We start from the raw sequence: 21529 nt of genomic DNA, 5'->3' as shown, positions 1-21529 counted from the left end.
AAATATGTAACCAGACCATGGCTAAAACTGCAAGCATCATAAAGCATGAAAATTAGGTCACAACTGCCTAATTTATTGGTATAAATGAATTACTCTCCTTGAAATGTCTTAAAATATGTTTCTTCCCATTAATGTAGGTAAAATTGGGTCCAAGATATTGTGGATGTAACAAATGAATACCTGAAAATACAGAAGTCAAATATGCAATTAGGTAACAGTGACCTACTTTGGGTATATTAGAGTTACTCTTGTTAATATGCAAAAATATACCTAATTAAAAGAGACTCTTCTAAAGATGAATTTTTCTTTATTAGATATGGTTTTAATTCACTGGCAAATAGATGGTGACATCAAACTATATCTGTCACACTGACACCAAGAGTGAATTCCACTATTTCTGCTGTGATAACACTGCTGCTTTTCATACCATCCAGTGAATCATTTACTTTGACCCTCCACCCCAATAATAAAAACTGCCTCATCTTGGAATTTGAAATATTGACACCTTTGAGTTAAATTGACAATGTATCTGGAATACATTGAGTAGAAACAAGATAAGTCTTCAAACTGATTCACATGATCATTCCTTTATGTAAACAATGCCTTTCTCATGAAGAAAACTTTATGGTCATTTTAGAAAAACTCCTCTGACCACTTAAGGCATGGACACACATATATATATATGGGATAGTAGGTCATCAGTAATACCATGGACATATACATGGGACAGTTGTTGTTGTTGTTGTTGTTGTGGGGTTTAACGCCATTTTTCAGCACATGATAGGCTATACATGGCAGCCAGTATTAATGGTGGAGGAAGAACCCAGGAAAACCCCGGAAAGAAGCACAGACAGACGAGAAGCTACTGGCAAGCATTCTCACATACCCACATTGGCCGAATCTGTACATGGGAAAGCATGACATCATTAATACCATGGACAGATATACATGGGACAGCAAGACATCAGTAATACCTTGGTCAGATATACATGGGACAGCAAGACACCAGAATACCAAGGACAGATATACATGGGGCAGCAAGATATCAGTAATACCATGGATAGATATATATGGGACAGCAAGACATCAGTAATACCATGGACAGATATACACAGGACAGCAAAACATTAGTAATACCATCAACAGATATACTTGGGGGACAGTACAACATTAGTAATAATATGGACAGATATATATGGGACAGCACAACATTAGTAATACCATGGACAATAGCAGAAAAACAAAAATGGTCCAAATTGCCAAAGAAACTGAGCTTTATTGAGAAACAAATCCTCCTAAAAACAGATTGTGTTTAAGATACCAACTATTGTTGAATATATTATGGGGTATGAATCTAATGCCAACTATTGCTAAATAGATTACAGGGTCTGTATTAAATGCCAACTAGTGTTCAATAAATTGGAGGGTCTTTATTACATGCCAATTACTGTTGAATAAATTATGTATTGAGGCCATCTACTTCTCAATAAATTTATGGGTATGTATCAAATGCCAGCTGGTGTTCAATAAATTGGAGGGTCTTTATTACATGCCAATTACTGTTGAATAAATTATGTATTGATGCCATCTACTGCTCAATAAATTTATGGGTATGTATCAAATGCCAGCTAGTGTTCAATAAATTGGAGGGTCTTTATTACATGCCAATTACTGTTGAATAAATTATGTATTGATGCCATCTACTGCTCAATAAATTTGGGGTGTGTATCACATGCCAACTAGTGTTCAATAAATTGGAGGGTCTTTTATACATGCCAACTACAGCTGAATAAATTAAGGATTAGATGCCATCTACTGCTCAATAAATTTGTGGGTATGTATCAATGCCAATTACTGTTCAATAAATTGGAGGGCCTTTATTACATGACAACTACTGTTGAATAAATTAAAGATTATGTATTAGATGCTATCTACTGCTCAATAAATAAGAAGGGTATGTATCAAATGCCAACTAACGTTCCATAAATCAAATAGCCTGACTGGTTACTGCACAATCATTATTTATTCCTGACTTTGCTGAATATTTTGAACTGGCAATCAAGACATTTAACATTTGTGGCAGTACATTTTGTCTCTGCAACAAACAAAATTACTGCATATTATCAAGATTAAGTAATGATTGTGTGTTTATTGGTTCCAACTTGTGCGACTCCACAGCATCTTCAAGAAATGAAGTTTTACAGTTCGTATGTCTAGGTCTACCATCATACAACAAAATGGCAGGTCTAGATCTGTTTTTTTTGGTTCTATAGGGAATATTATGAATTCATGCAAACAGCCTAGACCTGAATCAGTGCAGCAGCAGATTTAAATTTTACATTATTTGCACTGAGTGTATGATACAAAGATTAACGCTGTGCAAACTTTCAAGTTTTTGCAAAGATTGCCACAAAAAACCCCTTCCATTCTGAGCTGAGCTTTTAGGTTGTTACATAACAAAAGTTTTAACACTTTGGTGTAGATAGCATACAGATGTAAGGACAAACACACTCAAATGGATGCCAAAGTGAACACTATGCCAAACTTCTGTCAAAACAAGCTAGATAAAACGTATTACCTCTATTGGCTTTTCCCGTTCTTTACATGAACGAACTTCGTTGTAAAGCTTGGCAGACTGGAGAGGAGCCAAATAGGACGTATACTCAGATGGGATACTTATACCATCCTCTGAAAATACGAAGACAGCCAATAATGTACACATCATGCTTAATACAATTTGTAAGTTTCAATTGAATTACAGTAATATTCAGTGTCCAGAAAAAAACATTGCATTGCAAATCAAAGAATCTTTGAATACAAGTATGTATTATATCATCAGAGTGCTCAAATCAAACATGCTGAGATATACTCTGTCCAAATAAGTTTTATCATGTTTGTCACAAAGTACATTCTTTTTGTGATGGAAAAAGTACAAAATTTGTACAGAATGACTAATGCCAACAGCTCAACAAGAATACTTTAAACAGCATAGCATACTTGTCCTCAATAGGTACAGTATTACTCACCAACTAATTTCAATTACCTGGACCTTTGGTTAAACACATGATACAGGCTAAACTTACTATGCTGAAACCATATATTTCTTACTAGACTTTACAAAACTGTGACCTCTGATCTTTAGACCCCCAGAATCTACAGGTTTCTTTATTCCACCAGGTACAAACCATCCAAGGAACATACTCTAGAACAAAAATTATTCAACAAAACCCACTTTCCTTTCATCCACAATGACCATGACCTTTGTTCTTTTGACCCTAAAATCAACAGGCCTCTTCCATACCTTAAGTATAAGTCATCCACAAACTGCTCAAGGTAAATGGTCTCAAATTAAAGTTAATGTGCAAAAACCACGTTTCTTCTTTTGTTCAGTGACCTTGAACTTTTGGTCCCAAAATCAACAGGTTCTTTTTTACCCAATGAGTAAGCTATCCACAACTTTGGTTAAGGCACATTGTTAATACCTGAAATTTTTGTGCAGAAACCATTTTTTCCACTTTCAATTACACTGACCTTAACCGCTAACCCCAATGGGGTTTTCCTCATATAAAGTGCAAGTGATCCACAATGTGTCCAGGTCTGTGACACAGAATTAACGTGATTGTGTGGAAATCATTTTTCTTCTTTCAAAACAGTTCCCTTGACCTTTGACCTTTTGATTAAAAAATCAAAGGCTTCCTTCCTTGCCCAATGTGTAAGATATCTACAAAGTTTGGTAACTTGATGCTGTAGAACTGGAGTAACTGTGCAGAAACAAAATTTCTAACAGACTGATAGATGGATAAATAACGTATAATTTGATTGCATGGCCGTCTGCATGGCTATATTATTTGAATATTATTTCACCAATGGGACAATATGGTAAACTCCTATATTCCTGAAGTCTTTTTTTTGGACACAGAAGTATTTAGTTTGCCACATCACTACCTTACAAATCCAGTGCTTCCAAGCATGTTTTTGCAACTTCCCAGTCACATAAGAGAGATCTCCTCTTTGAGGGATTTGTGCCAAATCCAATCCATACTTTGGTTACTACTGGACTAGCTTTCAAATGCCTGCATGGAGAGAATGGAAGAGTGTGCCCATATGTTGGTTACATAAGTATTATCAAAGAAACATAGTTCTTTTTGGTTTCTTCTTCAAATACATTGCCTCATCATAATACAATAGGTGAACAGGTAAGAGGTGGTGGCCTAATCTATGTGAAGTAGCTTTAAATCGCATGAAAGATATGGGCAAAAGTTAGCATACATATATGTCTGGATGCAGCTCTAAGGGAAAAAAGTTCCCCACAAAGTCCAGCAAAGTCATATAGCCGCAATTTCTGAATCTGCTGAACAGTTTGGGATTGTAACATACTGTGCTGCTGTTATAGGTCCCACTGGTCAAACTTAGCCCTTTGGGATGAAAGGTCTCCAAGGTCAAAGCTAAAGGAAGTCATCTTTGCCCTCCATCCCAGAGTCTGGATAATACTCAAGACTAATGTACATGATAACTAATGTGGTCTTCCAATAGTTCTTTATACAGACAGCAAATAAACCACTGTATCAATGACAACAGAGCTTTGAGGAGAGATATCGTTCTTTCCATTTTTTCAGTGGTAGAAATAAACAAGATCTCTCTCTCTTATTACCAGTTCAGTTCACATCAGACATAGTTGTTACTTAGTCCCATAGATGCCAGTGCGGCTAAAGGTCCAATAAGGAAAAACGTTTCAAAGCAAAGGACCAATTCACCACAAGATGGAGCCTGTATATAGCAATGAAAGCAGGAGCTGTCACAAGTTAAACTGAGACATCATGAAAGAAATGAAGACTGTTTAGATCAACTGAAAAAGCATTTATCTCAATGATTCTGCATGCAGTTGCAAGAATGCTATGAAACAATGAAAATCTAGGTATGGGTTTGAAAGGTACTTGATTCAATCAGAATCCACTGCAGATTAAATTTTGGACCCAGCGACAAAGCCTTTTGTTCAGACAAAACAATAGTCACTAAAAATCATAGAGGTTTTATCTTTTGACCTGTATCATACATTTATAATAAGTGTCTGACATAACAGAATGGTAGCTTTTTATAGTGATGAGTACTAACTTTTCTTTAAGAGCCAAAAGAGACAGTTATTTGTGGTATCAAACTTTTAAGGGAGTGGCATGTTTCTGCTTGCACATTTGAGCAAATTTCTCCACTTCCCTTAATGTTTTTAAAGTGGCATGCCTTCATGCTCTGAGAATTATTTTGGGATGAAACACCTGCATTTGCAGTAGCTTCAACAGGCAAGGAAAGACCGAAACTTTCTGGGAATTTCCACTGTTAATTTTTTTAGCATGCTTATCCATGATTTTTCCCACTTGATGGAAGTAATAAGGGCCAGATGGTACTCTGATTCCATTGTTTCATGCAAGACTTGGAGATCTGAGGGGCTGGAGAGATCATCCAGACTGTTCCATTTCATGGAAAGAGTCTCGATTTCCCATGCTTTTGGATCTAGGACTGGAGAGACAACAGTGGGTAACATTGCATTCCACACTGTAAGCAGATCCAAGTGGTCAATCCCATTCAGCATATTTCAACAAATATCAAGGCTGAACAGAAAGAGATTCAAGTAAGACATTAAGTCTGCCCAAGATGTGGCACATTCTGATTTTGATTTTTCAGTGATGACACGATCTGAGAGAATTGCAAACCAGAAGAAAGATTTGGTTCTCCCTTGCATTTTACAACTGAAGTTATTGGGTAGGATGAGAATATCCTTCTTAGACAGCTTCTCCTGCCTTGACTATGGTCTCCTGCCTTGACTATGGTCTCCTGCCTTGACTATGGTCTCCTACCTTGACTATGGTCTTCATCTCCAGAGAACTAATGTGCAATAAATACTCACGAAAAGGCCACACCCAACAAACTTCCCAAAATAAGGGCAGAAGGTGGGTAACCCAAATGTTCTGGCATCTGACAAATGTCATTCCTGGAGGCTGAATCTGCAAGGGAATATCCACTGTAAGTCGCTTGAGCTTCTGATTAGCTGTGATGGGATCTCATTCATCCCGAATCTGGGATTGCTTGATCCAGTGGGAAAAGCTTTGGTCATCACTGGAGTAAAAAAATCTTCTGCAATGGTCCAGCAACAGATGGCCTAAGATGATGAGATCTGCTGCTACACTACCAGAGTTTTATCTACAAATGGCTTCATGTAAGTCATTTGACTCATCAAGGCAAAAAACAATGAACAATGAGTCAAAATCCAAACCTATGAGTCTTATTCAAGCCGATGATCAGTATTCAGTAGTTTTTAAAATAATTATATTGTTTAAATACACAACAAAAATATTAGTTATATAATGTACCTAAAGCCAATAAGGCAATTCCCTTGCCAGAAGCATCTGAACATTCTATATTTCTTAAAAATCTTGTTGATGGTTTCATGTCAGAAATATTCTGAGCATATATGAAAGGCATTTATTGTTGACTGTATCAGTGCTTCCATCTGCCACTGCTGTCATAAATGACAAATTTTGCAGGTCACGTATAAGACTGTCCTCAACAACATTTGATAGGCTCTCAAGTCACTCTGAACAGGTAGTAGCTGAGTCATTACTGATTGGCAGAATTCTTCAAAATGCCAATGGCATCAATTTCTTCAGCTGTAAACCCTTTACCTTATGCAAGCGCCTTTGGACACCTTTACTCCATTCGCATGGAAGCACCTTTTGACGCCTGCTGTAAACATCAGCCATTTTAAGCCGGTTTTCGTAGCGCCAACTTTGGGGAAAACCCCCTATTAGATACTACATTCATTTCTGCAAATGACAATTACGTCAGATCACGTGGTCACTGTTTATGCTCTGGTCGATATCTGCTATTTAAAGTAACTGGGTCGTAATCTCCACTCTCCAAAATGGAGGTCGCAGATTTCATTCAGTACTTACAAAGTTTTCACGATTAGAATCACAACTATGAAAAATTCAATAACTTAGGTAAAGGCTCTAATATTGATGTATGCAGCAATTAGTTTTTATAAATTATCAAATTCAGATGACTCAGTGATGTAGACGCAGATGAAAACCTTGTAAATTTCAAGTATGAGAAATGGCAGCTACGGTTGGTCACATGGCCTCACTGACATGACGGTGAACAAGTTCTCTCAATATTTTAAAGCACATAAAAAATTCTTCCGTGAAAAATAATTACACAGCTATAACAATCGGACTTTACTCTTAAATTTTTCCACACATAATAGATGTGTACCAAAAATGTAAAATGGTTAAAATTGCTGTTAAATGAAACATACACTACACTGCTTTACAGTTAACAGGCAGGCCTATGTGTATGGAGTCGAATAGGTAACAGGTGTTCTATTTATAGCAAGTTGCACTTGGTAACTATGCTCTATGAGGTAAAGGGTTAAGTCATGTACTAAACAAAGAAGAGATTTGTATTTTAAAAAAGGGATGTCTTCTTTGCGTATGTGACTGAACAGTTAAAACATTGTCAAGTAGGAAAAGCATGCAATTGCTGTGTGCCCTGAGCTCAAAACTTAGGCATCATGGAACTTAGACTATGGGTCATAGCTTGGAACTACTGAGACCCTCCCCCCTTACTGGACATGACAAGAAATGCACTTATTCAAATGATATTTGCTCCAGGGGTAGTCCTTATCATCTATAACCTAACAAAGTTGTTCAAGCTTAAAACTGAAGGTCAAAACAGTGATACAAGTGGACATGTATTGAACGAGCACCAAATGCACTGGTTGATTTGACCTCAACAACAAGGATAAGTATGTTCAATAATATAATATTCACCTTTTAAAAACCTTTGTGCTCCATCCAGGCATTCTGGGGACAATTCATTATCTCCAAATGACCCAAGCAGCTCGCTGACTATGATGTCTGCTTTCTCAGGTGCAACCCATTCTCTCATGTCACAGGATACAACTTCCACCTGTTCTCCCCACATCTCTTCTCGCAGATTCTCAAGACTGATATGGAAATTGGGAAAACTGAATTCTTCAGAATACTGTACTTTTACGAATAAATTTCATTTTCAGTGAAACAAAAGGTTCTGCCAGTTCAAACCAAATTCAAACACACCAGAAAAACTTTTGCTCAATCATGAAAGAGCCTTCAAAACTGTTGGTTTTGCCTTTCTGGGTGCTAGACCTGGCTTTGCTATCAAAACAATTGGACACTTAACTGATCATTCTGGTACCAATTCTAGGTCCATTTACAATTACAGACAAGGGGAAATGACACAGCATTTAAGTTTCTCCATTTTTACCCAACCCTGTCTTTAACTCAATGTCTACCATAAAAGTGATCTCTCAGTCTCATTTGTCTCCATAATAATGAATTACTATACCTGAAGGATTTTTAAAAAAAAAAACAAGCCAAGGCTTTTATGATAATATAATCATAATAACAATTTTAAAATAAATCAAAAACATAAATAATAATGTTGTGCATATCTATATTTTCTGTAACTTCTAGTGTATGATTTATTTAATTTTTGTAATTTTTATTCATGGTTGTAAACTATAGAATATTTTTATTAAACAATATGTGTATGTAATTTGGCTCTGTTGAAAAGACAAATCACATAGGACCTATATATAGTTGTTTATGTACATGCTGACAATTAGTAATAATAATTATTAGTAATAATAATCGTAATAATCTTAAAATGGCATCTATGGCATAGGTTCTCAGTGACCGATGGGATATGGCAGTTTTGAGAAGAATTCTGTGGCTTCCTCATTGGTTGTGTGAGGTCATGTGAATACAGTATTTCATGACTTAGTACATTGTAAATCAATAGTGTATGTTGTCATATGGGGTCCATTGCAAAATACAGTTGCAATTTACGGTATATATAAGGTGAAAGTTAGGCATTCAGTTTCATTCCAATTTCTGGAGTCATTCACACTTTTTCTGTTCCTGATGTAAATCACCAGACATATTATATGTTGTACTTAAATATTTTTAGAGAGGAAAAACATTTGTTTTGACTGTTCAGTGGTGATAGAAAGTGCTCATTATTCTGGAACTGTTAGAAATTATTCAAAAGAATTCTAGACAACGCCATCTTGAAGACGTCATGGTTCTTGGAGGACCAGTTCATTTCTGGTATTGAAAATTATAAGGGACTTTTCATTAATTTAGGACTTTCATAGACATTTAAAAGCACTAATTTGGATACATTACATTATACTGTAAGTTCCTCTCACATTTTTCATTTATTTCTTTAATAACTAAATTGTTTGTCAAGTTTTACAAAACTTGTTGGCTTTGCTTCTTTTCTGTTACTTAAGTTTGTGACCATAAAGTCATAACAATAATAATAATAATAATAATAATAATGATGATAATAATAATAATAATAATTTACTCTACCTTGACCTTTGATACAGATAAGCTTAGGCTCACTTTTTAGTATACATTTCGGTGGCAGTTCAATGGGATAAGATACTTTCACTACACTTGCTGATACTGAAAATTCACACTTCTATTCAGCGGTAAGAGTTATAAACTTGGTACAATTTACACTGCAGGACTTCCAAAAGAAGAGCTTGTGTTCACAACTAGAAGAATGGGGCAATATGGGGACAGAACTATGCAGGGATTTCAACAGAGGAGCTTGTGTTCAAGTTAGTTGAACATGCAATAAGGGGACATAACTCTTCAATGATGTAGAATGCTACATGTCCAACTAATTCAAGATAACAAATTAAAGATGCATGGTATTGGGTTGAAATTCTGCATTCCTTAGTAAAGTTATGCAACAGAAACTAGAGGGATTGACAATAAGGGGCAATAACTCTTCTAAATGATATTGCAAAATACTGAAAATTAAACTCATTCATGATCTTATCAGTATAAAACGGCATGCTGAATTTGGTTGAAATCCAAAATGCTTACTCAAATAATGCTGCAGCAACCACAGTCCCGTGACATACCATAATTCATGCAATATTTCATAAATGTTCATTTTTTTTACACACAGCTGATTCATAAAAGTCAGTTATTTTTTTTCTTCTAACTGTTCCTGTACACAAAAGCTTGCTTTCTTATTGGAAAAGTTTAATATTTCATACATCTCGAGTCTGAAATCAGCAGATTTATGTATTAAAAAATGAAATACATGTGTGAAGATTTTACAATAATAGCTGAAATAACGCTGTTCATCACCGAAATTGACACATCAAGTTTTTACTGACCGATATTATTATGCATATTTTAAAAAATTGTTTTGATGACCAGAGTAAAAAAAGGAGGCACCACCTATTTCAATATGTTCATTAAACTGATAGTGCTAAAATAATGTTTAGTCTTTTTGTACAAATGAATAATCAGGTATTGATCTTTCCATCATATTAAAACACTATATACCAGCATCCTTTAAACAGAGTTAAATTTGATGACTTTTTTTAAAGGGTGGCTTACTTATAATGATGGCTTCATTTCTATTTTGGGGTGGGGTGGGTGTGAACAGGCACTGTAAAAAAGTACATTTACTGGTAAATATATAGAAGGATACAATGACTTCTTCAAATTAAACAAGAAAACAATATGTTTCAAGTATCTGATCCGAGTTAATAAAGTTATTTAATTTTAGCAGCAGTTTACAGTATATTAGGGATAACTGCCTGTCAAATGTTTGAGCATTTAATGTTTTTTTAAAATAAATGTTATACATTTACAAAGTTATGGGTTCGAACAATTCAAAATCACTTAAGAATTGATATGTGTGTAATATGATTTGGATTTTTAACATACCTTTCACAATGTTTCAGTCATATTGCTACGATGTCTGCAATGTGGCAGTTTATAGTGATGTCTAGCACTGAGGCATCATGCTGCAGACATGTAGCATGATGTCCCGCCCAGTCAATTATTCTGACACCAGACTGACCAGTCTAACACTAACCTCTTAATGCTGAGTGCCAAGTGAGGCAGCTGTTAGTACCATTTTTGTAAGTCTTTGGTATGACACGGCCGGGATCGAACCCACGACCTCCCACATCCGAGGCGGACTCTCTAACCACTAGGCCACATGAGCGGTCCTTAAGAATTTATAGGTTGTTACACAGAAAAGTATGAGGAAAAGTACTCTCTCATCAAAATATATTAATAACAGCTGACTGAGGATTTGCAAATTCAAAGTTCCAGTTTGGCATAGGTGCCTCTAATCAAAGACATGAAGGAATGTGTAGGTTAGTAGTGAATGCTTTCCATACGGCACAATTACATGTATTGAGATCACATAAACTTCTCTCGACAAAAAGGTTGTGTAGCCAGTTTACAACAGGTCATAATGATTTCCTAAGGTGTTGCATATTTTATGTTGACTTTATCTTATTCTTTTCTACAACTTTTATTATTAAAACTATATAAGCATTTTTCTTTTTCACTACTTTATAACAGACAGAAATTGAAACCACATATTTTAGATCCCATCTCTCCCCGAGTTTTTAGCACTTGATGCAAGACAAATAGGTAACAAACGATGTTGTGCAGATAAGTTCACAATATAATGATCATGTCATTCAAACAGACATTGATATTACAAAACCATAAATTCACCAAGTACAACAATAACATCCCTTCATCAACTTACGTAACAACTGCATTTGGATTCTTCTCAACAGCATAAATTTTTCGGATCTTCCTTTGAGCCTGTGCAGCTGCAGTAAGTGAAGCCCTGACAAGGGGACCACGTCCAGCTCCTACCACCATCAACACACTGAACAAAAAATGACAGAAGTAGAGGTTAAACCAACTGAAATTTCCTATCTTAGTAAGGCTGATCTATTAAAAAATAACTGAAAAAGAGAATGAACTTTTCACATCTATTGGTAAAGAATAAAGACCAATTCTACTTTGTCCCCATTTCTGCATATAATTTGAAGACTCTTTTCTTGTTGCATACTACCCCTTCACTGCTGTAGACTTAAACAGAAATGTATTACAAAAATAGCATTTTTCTGGAGTTCCTGAATTTTCTTTCTCCACCATTGGGTTTATTAAAATCTGACTGTAAAATAATATATAAAAGATTATGCATGCCTCATGATGAAGAGGCGGCAATGTATCAGCATTGCCATAAAAAACAAAATTCAAAAGAACTCTTGAAATTAACCTTCAAACACCTATTCTTATCACGTATAATTCTATACATCTGCTAAATCATATTATAACCATTTCTAACGGCTTTAAACCATGATGCTTTTTGACCCTTCAAAGTCCAATGATCATTTAAGTCAGGGGTCTAAAGCTCAAACCAGCCTGAGGGCCACATGAAGGCATGTTCATTGGCCCAGAAGCCGCACCACCTTTGTTATATCTCATGACGCCTTGTGATGCCAATCATTTTGCGCCACAGGATATGGCTTGGCAGTACATATGCAACCCGCATGTTTAAGACCCCTGATTTAAGTGATCTAAAACTCTAAAACTCTGGGGCAAAGAATAGAAGTATCCTTTTTTCCTATACCGATTTAAAGGATTTTAAACAATTTTCATCAAGCATTTTCTGGTAAGCAAATCTAACTCTCTATCTGTATTACTTGACATATACTGCTTAAATATTTTTAACTGTTCTGGTTATTAAGATTAGAAACATCAGTATAAGAAAAGGATAATAAACTAATGCTATCCTGTCAATTCTAATAGTGAAATTATGTAATTAATAATAAACTATCAATTCTAACAATGAAATTCTGTGATAATAAACAGAACTTGTTATTAGTTTTTAAATGTAGTACTTCTTGATTAAAAGTTCTGGTTATTTAAGCTAACACTCCAAGTTAGAAAAACAAACAATTTCAATCATTTAAGGAATCTTAAAACACTCAAGGACATTCCAAGTCTGTATAACCCCAAAGAATCATACTGGAGAAATAACGATTGCATGATTCCCTTGTTTCAGCGTAAGTCAACAAAACATGGACGTCAATTACATATATGTCAACAAATTTTAACAAAGGTAAAGTTAAATGAAAGGTCATCATAGCGACAAGTGTAGTAGAATTGCAAACTACATTTTTTTATTTAGCAAAGTTGCTATTAAATTTTTTTGTTCAAATATCATGTATGACAGATTCCCAATAAAAACTCCATGAACTTTAACACACATTTTGCTTGCAATTAAATTCACACTGGAACAAAGTTTTCAATATTTCACATGACAAACACAATCTGTGCCTCTCTTATAAAACTGAAATCAAGAAAAACTCCAATGGCAACAAATTGTAAACCATTATAGATCATGTTTTTACTGTGGAATGTAGTAACCCTCATCATGGTTAGAAAATTTTCTTTAAATCCATAGTCGTCCCTTGCTAACCAGCATTGAATATCCAACTGCCAGGTAAATTACATGTGTGTGATCTGGATTTTGAACATAGCTTTAACAATTTTTCAGTCACACTGCCATGATGTCTTCAGTGTGGCAGTTTATAGTGAAGTCTATCACTGGGGCATCATGTTACAGGCATATAGCATTATGTACCACCCAGTCACATTATCATGACACCAGGCAGACCACTCCTAATGCTAACCTCTTATTGCCGAGCACCAAGCGAGGAAACTGCTGGTACAATTTTCATAAGTCATTGGTATGACTTGGCCACGCTTCAAACCAGCGACCTCCCACATCCAAGGCAAATGCTCTAACCACTTAGGTGACCAAAGCGGCCACCTGCTCATAAAACATTTACATACTAAGGCATTATATCAGAGTTCATAATTAAATTTTAGAATCCGATAAATATTGTAACAGTAACTACTATGACAATTAGCAAAATTACTCCAAAAGTAACAGGTCTGTTATATACTGGGGATAATTTTATAACTTATTTATTCTCAAACTTACATATCCTTAGTGTCCTTTTCTTCTGGTTTTATTTTATCCAATAAAGCACAGAATATAGCCTGAAAAAGACAATGAGATATCAACATTTCCACTTCTCTATCTGTCAAATAGTCATCAGAAATAAAGTCGCATTCTCTATCAGAAATAAACAACCCCACTTCTCATTTGTCAAATAATCATCAGAAATAGTCTCCCTTTCTCTATCAGAAATAAACAATCCCATTTATCAATCCGTCAAGTAGTCTTCAGAAATAAACAATCCCATTTCTCAATTTGTCACAAAGTCTATAAAATAAAGTCCCATTTCTCTGTCAAGTAGTCTTCAGAAATAAATGGTCCTATTTCTGTCATGCAGTTTTCAAAAATAAACAATCCAATTTCACAATGTTTCAAGTAGTCTTCAGAAAGCAATTTTTTTAGTAAATTATGTTTCTCCAAGAATATTTACCCAATCACATTATGTTACAAGTATTAGTCTGCTACCTCGCGAATCCAGCTCTACTAAAAGACAAAAAAATCATCGTATTCTGTCTATTGTAAATAGACACAGGGCAGTAACTCTTGCACATTAGCTCCCCTTGATACCACTTGGTGTTGCCAGATTTTAGTTGAGCAAGATATTAATGAGTTTGCTTGCATGGCGGGGTGGTTGGGAGGGCTTCTAATTAATGTGACTGATTGGGTAAGAATTCTTGGAGGAAGATAATTTACTTGAAAGTTTTCTTTCTCCTTCAAATACAATCCCCAATCACATTATCATTATAGAAGAATAAAAGGAGGGGATGCTGACCTCTACCATGGGTAACCTTCTGGGAATGAATAGCTGGATTCCCCTTGTGACCCATTCTCTAATGACACAAGCAACACAGCCTGGGATCCCTTGACCTGGAACTCTTATCGATGGTTGATGTTGTTGTTGTTGTTGTTCTAGGGTTTAATGCCATTTTTCAGCACAAGATAGGCTATACATGGCAGCCAGTATAACTGGTGGAGGAAGAACCCTGGAAAACCCAGGGAAGAACCACCAACCCACCAGAAGCTACTGACAGGCTTTCCCACATACCCACGCTAGCCGATCCTTGGACTCGAACCCACGCAGACAGAGGTGAGATGGCAGTGATCCAGAACAGTGAGCGCTTTAGACCACTTGGCCACTCGGGGACCCTTATCGATGGTTGAAAAGATGAAGATGAGATCTTCTTACCTACAAAAGTTTCACTGGCGAATCCAGAAAAGCTAACAGGCTGTGTTGATTGGTCTAGTTGGGTCTAGTGGCCATCTGTGCTGCTGCCACTGGCCCTTAAAGATTCAATGTTTGTCTCTTCTACAATATCTTGGTTAACAACATTACGTTCAAATGTGAGCTCTAATCTCATGAGCTATAATCTTCATGAGGCTACTCTGATCTTAGGAGATCTCTGAGTACAGAGTGTATAACCCACTTCAGCCACAAAACAAGGGCTTGTGGGGTGATGCCCAATATGACATCAGCCATGATATCAGAATGTGTCCTATATATAGATCGTTAGCTTTTGATAATGATCAGTGCCAACTATTTCTTCTCAAAGAACCAGAGAAAAAGTCGAAAGTTGAGGGACTGAGGCACTCAAAGGGACAATGTAATAGATCTGCCACCAGTCCCTAAACATGTGCCACTTCCCCTCATAAGCCTTCAGAGTGGAGGGCCTTCTTCTCAAGATTCTCTGGACAATCCAAGGTTTAAATTGTCTTGCAAGGCTGTCCTGATCAAAGCCAAATGTGTAGAAGAAGACAGTCTGGACAGGGATGGAACAACCTCGACTGTGGTTGCATAAGGAGATTCAGGTTGGCCTGGGATCTTCCTGGGAAAATCTGCTTTATGCCTATCACTAGACTGAGTCGATCAGTGAACCAGGACTTATCCTACTTAAGAGGGGCAATCAGAATCATCATGCAATTCTGACCCCATAACTTCTTGATTATCTTTGGTATTAGAACTGGGGGAGGGTAGGAAACGGCCCACAACCCATTCCAACTGATTGACAGTGAATCCACAGCATAAACTTCTGGGTCTGGAACTGGAGAGATGAAGATGGGTAACTTATGATGCCACCTCATTGCAAAAGGACTGACCATCAAGCGTCCTCAAAGGGTGCAGGCATGAGTGAAAACTGATGGGTTGAGAGATCATTCCATGTGAAGGACCTGACCTCTCCTTGATAGAGTGTAAGCCAAGACAATGAGTCTGCCGAAAAAGTGTATAACTTGTACACTGATATGGAGATTGTCACACCAACATAGAAACTGCCAAATCTGGGCACATAGTTTGGGTGAGTTGGTACCCCTCTGTTTCAGGAGACAGATCACCACTACCAATATGTCAGACATCAGAAGGACCATTTTGCCCATGAGTCAATCTTCCCATAAGTGAAAGGCCTTGATGACAGCCATTATTTCCAGGATATTGATGTGTAGTAGGCAATAGGTGGGCACCTCAACCATATGTACTGGCATTGGTGCATACTGTTATTTCCACCTGGGGTTCCTTCAGCAGGATTCCCCTGGTCAGCCAACCTGAGTAGAGCCAATGAAACAGGGATGATCGACTCTCCTGCATGATCAGGATGGCTTGATTGAGGGAACTTGAAAAAGGGCATCACTGAGTCAGAAATGACATCTGTAAGAGGCACATAAAAAGGCAGCCAATTGGGATCAGGTCCACCACTGCAACGAATAAACAGAGGAGTAGCAAAAACTCTTTCACTGAAATCCAAGTTATGATGGAAACAGACTAGATGAGTTTGACAATTCTGGTGATGCGAACATGTGGAAACCGCACCAGATTCAGGTTGGTTAAGAACTTCACACCCAGATGGTCATAGTTCTTGGATGGACAGAGGTTGGACTTTTCCCAGTTCACTAGAAAGCGTAGATAGCTGGAAGATCGCTCCTGCCTCGGAATAGGATAGAACATTGACCAGGTATACTGCCATCATTGTAGATGATGCCAACTGGAACAGGGAGATAACACAAGTACTTTCATTAAGTGAAAGCCCAGGAGTTGATGCTGAGGCCAAAGGGAAGAATGGTGAATTGACTGAGGGTGTCGCAGTAAGCGAAAGAGAGAAACTTGCAGGAGACGGGGTGGATAGGGATGTGAAAGTATATATCAGATCAAAAGTGACGGCATACTCACCCTGTCTGACATGGAGGTGGATTGACCTCACAATCCCCATCTTGAATTGGGCGAGACAAATCCAGCTAATGGTGGGTCTCAACTTGTTTGCTCTCTGAAAAGGAAACAGCCTTGAGTAAAACCATGGTTATTGTGGCCTTTGTACAAGCTCCACCACTTTTTTTTTTTTAAGGAGAGTCTGTATCTCATGTTGGAGAAAGGCACCCTTTTCCCGATCTGATGGTGTATTTGTGAAGAGGGTTTAGAAGGAGGGGAAGGGATTGTAAATGAACGAAACCCAAAGCCCCTCTGAATGACCTAGATCATACCCCATCCCACCTCGATCCTCAAGGAATAGCGAGATCCAGTGAGCTCAAAAATCTGTATGATTGCTTCCAAGGGATCAATGTTGGTGCACATGGGACAGAAGATCCCCTTTCCCCAAGGCCACTTAACATCCCTTCACAATGACAGAGACTGAATGGTTCCTAATGCCCATGTGGGTTGAGCGGCAAGGCAGTACCCGAGCTGCATGCCTCCGAACGTCCTCTATTCTTCCCTCAAAACAACGCTGACCCAAACAGGGTCATCCAGAAAGGGAGGGTATGATATATGAGATATTGTATGAAAGAGTAGATTGGCCAGACACGTCAAAGTATTAGCCATTATATGGTGAGCAGCCCTGGTCATTGACCATAGCAATCCTGGCCATTGCCTCCCAAGTGTGGTTATTGCTGGGTGTATGCAATGGCATCCCAAATCAGCTCTGACAGGCATGGAACAGATTTGCCCACCTCATACAACAGGCGAGCATACATATGAACAGCTACTACATTCTTGTCAAGTGCCGAGAGATCAGTTATGAAGGCACCATTCGCCTTAAAGCCATCTCTTCCTCCTCATCAAGATCTACCATTTCTTTAGAACAGCAGTAAGGGTGGAAGGCATTCTGAAGAAGCCAACACCCTAAATATGTCCTCGATGGTGGCTTGAAAGCTAAACTTCAGTCTGTTTCATGGTCGGATCTGAGTATGATGTGAAGGATGACGGATTTGAAGGAGTTCCATTGCATTCATTGCGTCTTTGTCCACTTGTAGCACTAGAGAAGACATCTCTATGAAAATGTCAATAGCTCTCCCTTGTGGACAAGCAGTGAATGTAAGGAAGTCTGGCACTGTCAGCTAGTTTCCCCAGCAAAAAGTCGACCTGGAAGTTGGCAGTATCAAGACGGTCCATCTATCACCAGTAAAGGCCTAGCTGGACAGATTTCTTACTGAAATCTCCATCAAAGAAAGGGCATGTCACTGACAGTACAACTGGACAGACCTGTAAATCACAGCTGAATGGACCAATGTGATGAAAAGGTCCCCATGTTGGAATGGCTGGACGGACAGCAATGGTGCAGTTTTAATATGCATTACATCCAATGGATCGGTGTGAATGTCGCCTGGTTGGGATGGATGCTGGTGTCAAACAAGACAGTCCAGCAATCACCAGTACTGGCCACACCAAAGGCCTGGCTGAAAGGACCAATTTCTAATTGAAATCTCCAGTACAGTAATGATAAGATGCCAATGGCATGGCTTGATGGACAGATCTATCACTAAGATCCCTGCATGAACTATTTGGCTGGATTATTTCAACAACAGAGTCCCTATGCTGGGACAGATGGACTGCCTGTGACAGCTGGACAGTTGGTGATATCGGGACAGTCGGTGATAGCAGGATGGCTAGTAATCATACTGCACTATTAAGAGTGAGATCCAACGACATGAACCCCATGCACACAGACTTACAGGCCCAAAAGCCATGTTTGGACTTACGCCTTATGGGCTGCCTAAAACTGGGGAATACTCCCCATTTTTTCGGTATTACCAAAACAAACCATAGGTTGTCTTCCTTGATTTATTCCATCTTTCCTTCCCTTCAATGTCGAAAGGATGATCACTTTGAACATGCATTTCATGCACATAGTAAATATTCCTCCTGAAATGACACAAGAAGAGAAAACAAAGCATACATTTGCAAACTCGTGTTTGACTAACTAGCTACTAGCATAAATTGTCAAATGACTAATTACCTAAAACAGAAGCTTAGACTTCCACTGACAAAGTATTATAGATGCTGCATATCATAATCAGTGTATGCATAGTATAAACAAGAGTCATGGTAAACTTCCATGCTCTGAAGTTGCATGTAAATCATTTAAATTGACATCTTCCTGAGATGACACAAAAACACAAATAAATGAAGAAATTAGTAATATACTGAAAGTACCAAGTCACTAAAACACTGTCATAGCTAACAGATTGGTGAAAGTGTTGCATCAGAAACATATGGCCCTGTTATGAACTTATCTACAATACTTAGTTAATAATTAAACCATAATTCTATCAAAATAGCATGAAATGTGAATAAACAATGCATAAATATCCAGCAGCACTTCAGAATTTTGCTAAGAACTCCACAACAGACAGAGTAGGCAATCAAAGTGAAAGGTACACTAACTCATAATGATCTTGTATAAGATCAACGATAGCATTGTGGGACAGTGGTTTTAAAACACTAAGTCAAGAAAGGAGACAAAATCACTCAAAAAATGGCAGAAATTGTAAAATAATGCATACAGCCTGCAGCAGATCGATAAATCCACACAATAAATCCAAAATGAACATTGGATGGCCCATAGGGACTGTCAGAGGATAATTGTATGAAGTGTGCTGCATACAGCAGTGAAGCTAAAAACTGGCTTCATCCGGGGTATTGAGGGGAGGTAATGGGCAAGAGTTATTGCCCTTTGTTTATTTAAAATAGACAGGATATGAAATTTTTTGTCTTGTAGTAGGGCTGGAGTCATAAGGTAGCAAGCTAATATTCCAAACATAATGTGATTGGGGAATGTATTCGAAGGAGAAATAAACAGTAACATTTCTCTATCTGTCCAGTAGTCTTCAGAAATAAATAGTCCAATTTCTCTATCTGTCAAGTGATCTACAGAAATGAACAGTCCCATTTCTAAATCTGTCAATATATACAGTGGAACCCCGCTTTAACGTGACATTTGGGGTCCAACAAATTCGACTGCATTAATAGCGGGGTCGTGTGGATGTGGGGTTTTGGCAGTATTTTCCTTTTATCAGAGAACAACTCATTGGCACATAAACGTGTATTCATGTCTAATGCGTATGATGAATAGCGTATCAACACTGTTTACTATCGTGCCATGCAGTTCATCCATAACGCATGTAATTCCACTGAAAAATTGCACACAGATTTTAAATATTCAATAATTTTGTCTCAGATCATTGTGTCTGAATTCAACGTTTAATATATAGCATGAACAGAGTATTAACACTGTTTACTTGCTGTCTGATATCATACCATCGGGGCTTGCAGTTAATCCATAATACATGTAATTGCATTGCAAAATTGCATACATATTTAAACTATTCTATAATGTGTCTGAATTCAATGGGAAAAATTAATAGCAAAATTAAGTTAAGAAAGACGAAGCACATGTACGGTTCATTAAGTTCCAGGGTCTATGAATGGTGTCTGTACAAATTTCATACAACTACAATTTTCTCATATGCATTTCCATGTACATTTATCCATTGTAAATTTCCAATAACTAATGCTTGTACAACTATTCGTTTGAATGACTACAGCAAGAATAATTAACAATCAAGACATGCTTTCAGCATGCATATAACTTTTACTTCAGATTTTGTGCATATCGAAAGAAACATGTGAAAACTACTACACTAATCACTGCGCAAAGTGCAGAGAATGACTTGGCATTTGTGAACCTGCTTTTCCATAATGGTAAAATAATTTTATAAAAAATAGGAAATTAATAACGAGTTCATAAGCAAACACTATACACATGTAAAACCCAAGAACTAAGTGCAGTTGGCCTGCAATGGTCACGAGTCACTATTATACAAAAATTTAAGCTGAACGCATGCACAATTTCATACCCTATCAGTTGATCAGCTAATATAGCAGACATTATTTACTGGTCAACTGATTGCATCTAATAACACCATAAAGCCCAGCAAACATGTTGGTGGTCTTCATTTTTTGATGTTTATTAAATTGTGAGAATGTTTAATCAACCACCGCATTGTCTACTGCTTGGTTGTGTAAGCAGTTAAAGAAGAAATATATGTCAGCCATTGTTTGAGCAATGATTGTATACAGAATTAATTGAAGACAATCACAATGTCAACTTATTTGCTTTACTCATGGATCAGAAATAAGTAACATTTCTGATAATGTTTATTTTGGCATAAAACTTCAAGAACCTGGTGAAACTGTTAAATTTCAGAACCATGCCACGATCGTATTATATTCAAATTCATATGCGAAATATTCCCCAAAATGATAATAAATATTTTTCACACTATTTCTGGTACTTAAAAAATATTTTTCCAGGTACAAGAATAATACACATGCATGTATTTCAAATTTCAGGAACCATGCCAC

The 21529-nt window shown here is 37.2% G+C and overlaps 1 protein-coding gene across 1 annotated transcript in view; it reads right to left on the bottom strand.

The window, feature by feature from the left end:
* Positions 1-21529, bottom strand: part of LOC149780509 (protein arginine N-methyltransferase 5-like) — a 71588-nt gene that overhangs the window by 14128 nt on the left and 35931 nt on the right. Inside the window, exons 10-13 of the mRNA XM_089937505.1 lie at positions 13888-13946; positions 11632-11757; positions 7821-7996; positions 2579-2688 (exon numbers count right to left, since the gene is read on the bottom strand). Of these exons, the coding sequence (XP_089793631.1) occupies positions 2579-2688; positions 7821-7996; positions 11632-11757; positions 13888-13946 (471 nt within the window). The remainder of the gene's footprint in view (positions 1-2578; positions 2689-7820; positions 7997-11631; positions 11758-13887; positions 13947-21529) is intronic.

The sequence above is a fragment of the Sinohyriopsis cumingii genome, chromosome 16, assembly GCF_028554795.1.
Source record: "Sinohyriopsis cumingii isolate HCF-2022 chromosome 16, ASM2855479v2, whole genome shotgun sequence".
Lineage (NCBI taxonomy): Eukaryota > Metazoa > Mollusca > Bivalvia > Unionida > Unionidae > Sinohyriopsis > Sinohyriopsis cumingii.
This window is presented reverse-complemented; position numbering and strand designations above follow the sequence as displayed.